A 10,880-nucleotide genomic window follows, 5' to 3' on the forward strand; every position below is an offset into this window, starting at 1 on the left:
ACTGCTGGACGCAGTGACTTCTGAGTCTGTGCTGGTTTCCTGGCAACCTCACCATGACATCAAGACTAAAGTAAGTACAAACTAATGAGATACAAAGTGTTTAGTGAGCTTTAGAGGAGCTGATGGGAATTTTTTTGACTTTGGACAGAGCCAGGATAGCAGTTTTCCCTCACTTCCGGTCTTTATGCTAAGCTAAGCTAATCACCTCCTAGCACTAGCTGCGTACTTAACGCGCAGCCATTAGAGTGGTATTGATCTTCTCATCTAACTCCCAGTAAGAAAGTGAATGACTGTATTTCCCAAAATGCTCAACATTTTTTTCCTTTAATCTTGTCTTTGTTAGACGTAGAACTTTCTTTGCATACAATGAAGGGTACCCTAGCCTACAAATATTACTATGTGGGATGATCCAATATGTCATCTCTACCTGGTTTAGATGAGTTTTTTGTGGTAGACTGATCTGCACAGGGGACAGGTTGGTCTGCTGTCTGCAGTAAAGGCCTCGAACGCCTCTAAACAGAGCTGGTGGAAGAGGTGAGAACAGGACAGAAGCACGGTGCGTCTACATTGTTGTTGGTTGGATCCACCAGCTTCTATTCTGAGGCTAGGACTGTGAAGTGCGGTCAGGCAGATGGGGCAGTCCCACACACCTCTGTGGATAACCTGTCAGAAATGGAGACAAACAATATTAGTCCTTATGGCTTAGAATCTTTATATTTCCTGTTACAGAGGACTATTTAGGAACATGCATAATCAGACTTGTGAATTTTATATAAATGTAACTGCCCTGTTGATTAGAGGATATTAGAGTCTATCTTAAAACAATAGTCAGGTGCCTAAATGAACCCTGAAACAGGTTTTGCTAGCTCTAATCATTCCTCCTATTCATACTGATCATTAGAAGATCCCCTCTTACACTTACAATGTAAGTGATGGGGGACAAACTCCATAATCCTCCATTTGAGCAAAAATGTATTTAAAAGTTTAATATGAGGCTTTAACTGTGAGTTAGTCAAATAAAATGGATATCTTCCACAGTTACAGTCTTTTGGAGTGGAGGGATCATAACAAAACAGGCAATTTGGCACTATAAGGACTAACTTTGAAAGATATTGACTTGATTTGACTAATTTGGGCAGCTGAAGCTTCATATTAGCTTCAAATAAACTTTAAAATATTATATTTAAAAATTCCCTGCCCCTGCCATTTTATTATAAAGAACTATAACAACCAGATCTGTTGGCAACTACCTGGCAGTTTTGATCCAACACGAGGAACATATTTATCAGTGATCCTTATAAAAACAAAGCAACACACGCGTGACGATTAACCAGATACAGCCACCTGTATTTAGGGCCCAACACGCTCGACCGTTAAACGTTTCATAACGAGCTGCACTATGCTTTATAGAGTTTGCACCCGTGAAAAAGGTGCAAGGTATGTGTTGAAAGCGCATTCACTGTTTGATACTCCATGTCAAGGCTGAGCCACTCCTGCCTTGTGCAAAACCTTTTCACACCAGATAAAGAAGAAGAAGAAGAAAAAAAAAAAAAGACATCTTCTCTGCACACACCCCACCCCCCTTTATGGAAAATGGTACTGGCTGCAATGACAGCCAACAATGGAGCCTTATGGAACAGCAAATCTTAATGTCTTTTCAGTTCCTTCGCAGCCGTCCAGGCGATGAAAAGCCTGCCGTGCATTATCAGACTGGCTCGTGTTTTTTGTAAACACAGAGGATTATTGGCCTACCCGCTGCCATTCATTTGGTAAAGTGAATGATCACCTCTGGAGAGATGTGTACTCTCTATATAGCAGCTGTGATGCTGGCGTCCCCATGCAAGCATTAACATGTCAAGGGAAAAGGCAAGGCTGGGAGAAGAATTAGACTAGGATTAGATATTTTTACGCGGCCTTGTTTAATGATACGAGTGGCTTCTGGTTCAGTGGAGTGTCTTGTTCCTGACCTGGCTCTGTATTCGGTCCCAGTCGTTCTCCTGAGGTTCGGAGACATGCTTTCTCTCCAGCTGCTGGAACACTCGCCTGCTTGATGACAGGGAGCGGTCGATATCACTCAGAAAAGCCTCCGTGTCGGTGTGACAGTATCGGACAAAGCTGTCATTCAACTCCTGCAACTAATTAGAAAAACCATTTTAGTGGCACAAAAGAGGCATGTTTCATTCAGATACACAATAGAGTCGTGTTTTCGGCGAAGGCTAATTGTGTATGTGTATTGTAATGGCTGAGGCACGCTGACAGGGTGCAGTTGTTAAACAGCCAGATCAATACAGTCACGTCTCCCACTAACATGGAGAATTAATGGAAACCAGTAAAAAAAGGGGAAGACAGTGCTGGGAAACGTGGAAACACACACACATCTGACACTTTTCATACACACTCACATGTTCTCGCCTCTGTCTTGTACACAGTGATTGGATGCAGAAAAACTAAAGAATTACTAATCATTTCATATGAAGTTTTATGGGATTACTTTACATTTCTATCCAGTAAAATAACTTCTGATTAGTTTAAATGTGTCTAAAACACAACATATCTGGATTTAACGTATATATGTATTTCTAGACCACTTCAGCCAGCAGATAGGCTCCTAGACTTCGGCCGTTTCTCACGTGGTTCTAATTTACTTACATCTCTTAGATATTCTTATCTTTCTAGGATGCAAATATTAAATAAAGTCTATCCATTAGTTTAAGTGCCAAGTCACTTTTTCCGTTATCAAACCATTTTTAAGGACTTCTTTCCAGTGTCTGTTGTCTCCCATTTACAGCAGCTGTTGCTAAGCAACAATTAACGCCCACATATGGATATAAATGTTTATATCAAAAACATATTCAATAGTCAATGAATATGCTATATATATATATATATATATATATATATATATATATATATATATATATATATATATATATATATATATACATACACATACATATACACACACACATATATATACACATATGTATAGTAAGTTTTAAAGGCACATGCAACTTAATAGTTCACATAGATTTCTATTACAGTATGTAACACGAGTGATGACATTTTTGCAACTAAGTGATAGCAACTATACCATCTCCATGACAACTGAGCAAACTCCATCCACTGATCGAAGGCCATGAGATATGGCTGAAAGCTCAAGAAAGACAAACTGGGTAAATGGACCTTGTAATAGGATTTTTTTCACTAGTTCCATAACATTATGTGTTTACAGAAAACTATATATTGCTGTAGAGCTGGAACTATCGCTTTAATGTGCCTATTATTTTCATGATCCTCTGGTCTATAAAATGTGAAAAAAATAGTGAAAAATTCCCAGCAGAGTTTCCTAAAGCTCAAAGCAACCTCCTCACATTGCTTCTTTTCTCTGAATAACAGTTCACAACCATAAGATATTCAATTTATTATCACATGAGACAAAAAGCAATATAATCTTCATAATTGAGAGGCTGGAACGAGGGAATATTTTAATATTTTTGCTTGAAAATGACTTGAAAGATAAATTGATCATCAAAAGACTTGCAAATAATTTTACATCGATTAACTAATAGTTGCAGCTCTACATGAACATGTTACACAACATCTGGGAAAAGTCATGTAATTACCCTTAGCACCTGTTTGCACACATACGCTTGTCTACTCTGTCTCTGACACACATACACACATGCACAAAAATACAAACTCCATCCCTGAGCCTGGCATCAGAATTGCTTTACAGCTATGCTTTTATCACTAATTAAACAACTGTTAACCATTCGGATGGAGGGTTTTATTAGCCTGGCTGACTTTTCAACAGTCAAGGCAAACAGTACAGCCTCTGGTGAACTTTGCCTTGCTCCACGGTAGATGCGGATGGGAGAGGACACAAGGGGGAGGTGGGGGGGGAGGGGGTGGGGGTGCAGTGCAGAGGCGTTATCTCACGGCAATCCATCTAGTTGTCGGTAGTGTCCCCCTTAATGTGTTGACTCAGGGTCGGACCTCCAAAGCAAGTAAAAATTGAAAGCTGGGCATCGGCATCAGCTGATAAGATTTCTGAAACTGACCTGATATGTGGGAGTTGTTTTTTTTTGTTTGTTTTTTTTTTTTGGCAGGAACACCTGTGGCTTCATGGTACAAAGATGCTTTATTGCCTTCTGCTATCACGAGGAAAACGGAAAGAATAGGCTTCTCCTCCAGGTTCCAGTCCAGCACTGACACGCCTGTTTGCATTACAGTCAGCTAAGCAAATAAGTCTTCCCCCTTGAAAATCAAGTCAATCAGACCTGTCAGCGCTGTGTTGCGCAGCTTGCAGCTCTTGAAGATCATCCTCAGTGTGACAAAAGATATGAGACAATCTCATGACCACCCACGACCGCTGAATCACACAACTTGAATGTAAAGTGGCTGACAGTGTCTATGACTCCTTCCTCAGCATGTGGACCCGGACATGGCCTAATGTGTTAGAACAGAGTTAATTGGCTCAGTAAATGCTGTGTCTTTGTTTACGTGACATGTTAAGGCATGGTTTATAGGCGAGATGATGGAGACTGACAGGGGGATGGGTAGGACACTCCGACCCTTACAACACATTAGAAGTGTGGCCCTCACGCATTTGTCACTTTTGCTTAATCAGCCTCTTTGAAGCGCGAGAGCACTCTGCATGATTACAACACTCCACAGAGAAATAAACACAGCCCAGTCTTTTAAAGACACTGGACATACATGTGTTGGAGCTATGACTGTTTCAAAACAGAGTCACTGAATGAATCTGTATGAGAAATTACTGCAAAACTGAATCTTTTATATGAAAAACTGTGTAACAAAAAAAAGATGTTTGGCCGAGAGAAATGGCGACCGGTGTCCTCTTTGGTCATCCAAAGCCTCAGTTGGGGGAGGTTCACTAGGTGGCAATGTTCCCTTTTCCTGAGAGCCACCATGAAGGCAACACAAGCCTCAGAGTCAAGCCACCCCATCCACTGGCTGCACTGGAGACCAACTCCAATATTCCCTCCATCAAGTCCAGTCGTTGCATGATTTATAGCTTCAAAATAGGACAAGAGAACAAAGCCCTGAAATGACTACCTGCATCAGGTATCCAAACACTGAACCTCTTCACCCTCTCCCTGCTGCCCCAGTTACAGGACTACACACACACACACACACATACATTGATTGATGAAGGAATACCAGACCCAAACATGCACGAGAGACATTGTGTGTTGACCCTGGAATGTCCAGACTGTTTGACTAAAACACAAAACTCTCTCCACATTAGTGGACAAACAGTCTATGATTCACAAGGCATCAAAGGAGCTTGAGAGGGTGACAGCAGGTGAAGGTGTGTGTGTATAGGTTAGCATCGGGGTCAGAGAGTCCCTAAAACCCTTGTCTCAACCCTCAGATGTGATGCTCGTCACAGCCTTTATTTGACCAACTAAACACTCAAAGAATGTCATGTAGATAAAAAAGGAGACTTTATGACTTTATGTTATGAAATGAAAGGGATGCCTCACTGCAGAGTTGAAGTCCAAACTCACCTTTGCTTCGAAGAATTTTTGTCGCAGCCGTTTGTCTTTTGGGCAGATGGTTTTCCTCATATTTCTGTACCACTTTCTAGTAACATAGCCTCGCCAGCAAGCTTGAATTCTACACACAAACAAAACATAGTCACAAAGAACAAAGAAACATCAATCAGATAATCTAGTGGGATGCAAAACAGTTAGATGAATGTAGTCAAATTCAAGCTCTGCAGAGATTTGATAAACATACTGCGTTTACTAATTGTTATGTTGATGTGACTCCATTGGCTTCATCGTAGAACTAATTTAATTTTATTACACATGAGATGATTTTATTTTATCACATGTAAAACCTAAACCAAGTCGAACAAGTGTGGCCCCAACTCATAAAGACATATAAGTGGCTTGTATAAAAACAGCATGTATTATATAATTGAAAAACTATATGTGCATACACTATAATATGTGCAATTTGATCATGTCTCGATGTTTTAAATGTAATGCACATTAAGTTTACTTGTAAGGAAATGTAAATGAAATTTTTCAGCAGCACAACTACTACATCTGTTTCAGTGTGGATCTTTTTTCACGCAATTATTAAGTCTTCTATTGACTGAAATATTTCTTGACTCACCGAATATTTCATACATAAAGCATATTTTAATACTTAAAGATGAGTTTTCATTCAGCACTAGTTGGAGGATGTTGCTGTTGCAAAAATTACTTGTCTCTTGTGTGATGTACAATTCTTAGTTTGCTCTATGTGAATGGGAATATCTGTTCTATACGTTTATTGAAACACATAATAACTAATTTGTGATGTAATTTTTTGTATCTCTGCCTTAGTGCATTTACCTGGTGGCACACCGGTGTCTGAAAAGGCGCGCTGCGTCATGGATCACCCGTGTTTCATACTGTTCCCTCCTGCATATTGGGCAGCACTTCCTCCCAGAAAACCTTTCAAAGGCTTGCAGACATGCTCTGTGAAACACATGAGAGCAAGACAGCAACACCTAAAAAGGGAGCGGGACATGAGTTACTTAATTTATATGACATTTAAACAGTATCACACATGCAATGAAACAAAAATACACCAATATTTGAGTTTATATTTCATAGGTTAACTGAGCATATGGGTTGCCTTGTCTTTTGAGGATGCTGCAGGATTTTTAAGACCTTTGGAAGGCTCTCATATACCATCTGTGCACATGTGGTGTGTTTTAAACCATGCTAAATCTGTGTGTATTCATGCACGTATGTGAAAGTGTGTATCTGCCTTAAAGTGTTATTTGCCAAGAGGATAGAGGGAATCAGCATGACCCCCGGTGGGCCGGCTGGAACCTGGACTATAGGCTCCTCTACCTGTGAGAGGGACTCTTTTATCGTCTGAAAGGAGACAGCCACAGCTATGGGGCTTGGCACACAAACCAGTTTACTCAGATCTCTAGAGGGCAGGGGGGAGGCATATTGATTTCCCATTGTTTTTGGCCTGGCCAACACACTCCATCACCAGTGAAAGGGCCCCCTGCAGTGTACAATTTCCAGGAGCTCGACAAGCCATTAGACCAGAGAGAAATTTCACTTCTCACTACAAGCTACAGTTAATGGTCAGACACATAATATAGAAATGGAATAAAAATTTAATAGAAAGCATAGACATTTCTTCTTAAATTCTTAACTATTACAGACAATTTATTATTAGTGCTAAAATAATATGAGCAACACATATTTCAGTCCACATACAACTGCTGTTGTAGGCATTTTTAGTTGTCATATTAATTCTTGAATGCAGCACAAGACTGTAGCACACAGATGCATTGTTACAATATGAAGGCTTGCAAGAAAATGCCAAATCGACAGATTCCCTCTTGTCACTTTCCCTTGTTAGTAGGCTCTAATTAACTTTTTTTTTTCTCCCTGAGTCAAACTAATATTTACACGTGCATCTATGGCAACTGTGCTTTGTGAGGCGGCCTATTCTAGTCCCGCATTCTTGAGGAGATTGGCATCTTAAAAGGGGATCGGAAAGGTGTAAAAGACTGAATGACCCTCACAGTAACACACTGATTGCTACATCATCACGTCACAGTTGAGTTCCAAGGCAGTATGGGTAAATTTGTACAGTTGTCTACACAGATTAAAACATACAGGAACTGCAGGGGGAGGGGTGGAGGGTTTGTGTGTGTGTGTGTGTGTGTGTGTGTGTGTGTGTGTCCATGTGTGTACACAGAAACACAGGTTTCCCCGAGGACAGACACAGAACATTGAAAACATGTAAGAAAAAAAAAAGAAAGAGCTCTCTCACAGGGTATTAACAGTAGCTACTGTGTTGGGGAATACCTGAGGCTGCAGGCAAAACTCCTCCCTGCATATTGCACAGGGCTGCGCTGATTCCCCCTCCTGAACAGACCTCGCCTTCACCTGAGTCCATTCATCCTCTGTCAGTCTCCCTGCTGGAGACGCCACCAAACCCATCTTCTGTGCTGGAAGGAATAATAGAAATATACATGAGATATCCATGTATGAACCACATAAAGAAAGCATCAGACATTTCCAATTTTCTCAGAGTGGTTTACCTAATGTTAAAGGAGGTGGAGCAGGATCAAGCACATATTCTCTGTCTTCTTGCCCATCTGGTCTTTGCAGACTCTTTCCCTCCACTCTTTGTCTTGCTTGCAGATTTCTGGGTGCTTTTCTTTTGCATGTCAGCAAAGGGTCAGAGAGTGAGAAATTGGGATGCAGCAGGCTCTGTGTGATGTGGTCTTGAAAGGCAACTGAGGTGATCACCAACTTGTTGTTACCTTTAGTCGTCAAGCTCTGTAAAATAAGTTATTCCTTTAAGCAGTATAACTTGCTAAATGCATCCTGAACCACACTGTCTGGACCAAATAATGCAGGAATATATAACTGCATAGCCAAATGGAAGATGCTCAATTACTAAGGATTATTCACTAATGCAGCAATGAGTGTGTCAAATAGCTAGTTTCTGGTTTCCCTAAAAGATGGGAGGTCTAACCTCATTTTACACATAAATAAAATGATATATTGGTTATTTACTGTGAATTGGACCGTGTGGAGCTCAGTTCACGCAGGTGTTTGCTTTCTAATTAAGCCAGCAGGTGCAAAACAAACAACGGGGAGACTTAACTTCGTCTCACCGACGACACAAGCTTTTAAGCTATCAAGAAAGTCTAAATGTACATACAGGAAGAAAACCTGACGATATGTCTGCCACAGTGTTTCAAATAAGCACATAATTACTGAACTAATTAACAAATTAGTAAACTAGGGGTGAAGAATAGCGAAAAATCCAAACCTTCCGCATTGCCATCCTATCAAGACAGTGTTTGAGTGGTTGCTAGGTAACCAGGCCCCGCCCTCTCCCCCGTCTCCACCGCGGAGCATCATCGCCTCCTCTGATTGGCTGAGCTGAGACCTCTGAGCTGGCTGATTGCTTATTGTTTTCCCAATAAAAAAAAGATACACACACACCATAAATCAATCGTGTGGTGGGTTTGACATCTTTATATGGAAGGGAAGGTAACAGGAAGTCTAGCACTAAGACCCAGACAAGGGTCAGAGTCTATAAAAAGGTGTTGCCAAAGAACAACTACGATTATGAAAGACAATGAAATTAACTAAAATAATGTGAATAACAATATTAGCCACCCACTACGACCTCAATAATAAACATGAAGTAGAATTATCACCTTTCTGACAATGTCAACAAAAACTGAAAATGTATAAGCTTCATAAATGTACAATTTATGTCAGAGCTCTTGTATTGGATTGTATTAGATTGCACAGGTGTACCTAATAAAGTGGCTGGTGAGTGTATATATATATAAGTAATCAAGTTAGTATTGGTACAATTTTAATATGACTATAACAATACAAGACAAACAAAAACAATGCAAGTGTTAATCAGCTGATAATAGAATAAAGAGATGTTAGTGGGGACAATACATGATATCCATTATTCTATAGATAACAAAAGAAAATCTACTGATAATGAAATAAAATGTAGAGATGTTAGTAGTAGGGATAATACAAGACAGCCATTAGTCTGTAAATAACAACATAAAAACAAAAAAGGAGATGGTGGCGATAAGTAGAATATGGTAAGTACAATTATATTTCTAAATGTCTATCTCTCTATATGTCTATGTCCTGCTGGTTGTCTCTTTTGTTGTGGCAGGAAGTGACATATTTAGCAGCCAACACTGCACATTCTTTCTTTTCCTTGAGAATGAGGTTGTCTATGGTAATTTCTCCCCTTCTGTTAGACTTCAGAAATAGCGGCAATTTTTTTTTCATATTTTGTAAAGAATTCCTCCCTTTCCTCTTGTATTAGAATAAAGGCTCACCTGGGCCCTTCTTCCTGTACTGAGACACACCTGAGAGAGCAGCTGAGGCCAGCCTTTGTTTGGTGTTTGATTTGATTCTTCATGTTTGGTAAGGGACTAAAACTTAGAGTGATTGCTTAGGCATATCAGCCAAGAAACAAGATTCCAGTCACCTGCATGTCTCCCACTGGGGGAGGGGACTTTCTTCCAATCTAGCAAGTTTTTAAACAAAGACATTACTGAAGAGCCAACCACTGTTTTTCCCAGACTTATTAGATTTTAGTGCCTTTAACTAATTGATTGAATGGGCCATTTTCTGTTTTATTTTTCTTGTAGGGCTTTCTGCTGCATTAAAAGGGGGGGGGGGGGGGGGGGGCTGAGTGGTAGAGTAGCCATCTTGCATGTGTACAACATTGTGTGGTTTGAGTCACCTTCGCTCACTGTGAGTGTGTCAATTTGATTGGTGGTTTATTCATAATTTGCCTAAATATTGTGTGACAATTTCCTCTTTTTACGCATAACTGTACACTAACCTCCCTGATAGTGCAGTCTAGCGCTGCATTGTTTATTTTCTGTGCTTATTCATTTATTGTTGATTTGATTTATGTATTAAGTGTACAGTTTACTCCATACCGCCTTTATTATTGGCTGCAATTAGGCCTTCCATTAAAACCGCCTTGCTGCCACCTAGTTGAATGGAGACAAGTCTTATATTTCATGCATCGTCAATAAAATCTCTATTTTTGGTATAGTAGTCTCTGGCTCCAGTTTATTCTGGGTCTTGTGTATTGACTATCACATGATCACAATTATGTAATGATTATATAATGTGTGTAATAATCTTATTCTCTCAAGTGTATATAAAGCCTCAAATTGTTGTAAATCATGCTATTTATGGCTTGTAAATTGGGTGCTTCCAGTTTTAACAATAATTTTATGTTGGTGGAATAACTATGTTTATTTATTTTTTATTTCAGTGGTGGAACGTACAATTACTCAAGTACTGTACTTAAGTACA

The 10,880-nt window shown here is 39.9% G+C and overlaps 1 protein-coding gene across 1 annotated transcript; it reads right to left on the minus strand.

Annotated features, from left to right (window-relative positions):
- Nucleotides 1-303: 303 nt before the first annotated feature.
- rnf32 (ring finger protein 32) lies at nt 304-8,892 on the minus strand. Its single transcript, XM_044340375.1, has 7 exons — nt 8,833-8,892; nt 8,093-8,333; nt 7,857-7,999; nt 6,372-6,529; nt 5,535-5,643; nt 1,968-2,135; nt 304-663 (listed from the first exon to the last, which is right to left on the minus strand). The coding sequence occupies exons 1-7, from the start codon at nt 8,845-8,847 to the stop codon at nt 433-435; spliced, it is 1,065 nt and encodes a 354-aa protein (XP_044196310.1). The 5' UTR covers nt 8,848-8,892; the 3' UTR covers nt 304-432.
- Between the last annotated feature and the right edge of the window lie 1,988 nt (nt 8,893-10,880).

This window comes from Thunnus albacares, chromosome 21, assembly GCF_914725855.1.
Source record: "Thunnus albacares chromosome 21, fThuAlb1.1, whole genome shotgun sequence".
NCBI lineage: Eukaryota > Metazoa > Chordata > Actinopteri > Scombriformes > Scombridae > Thunnus > Thunnus albacares.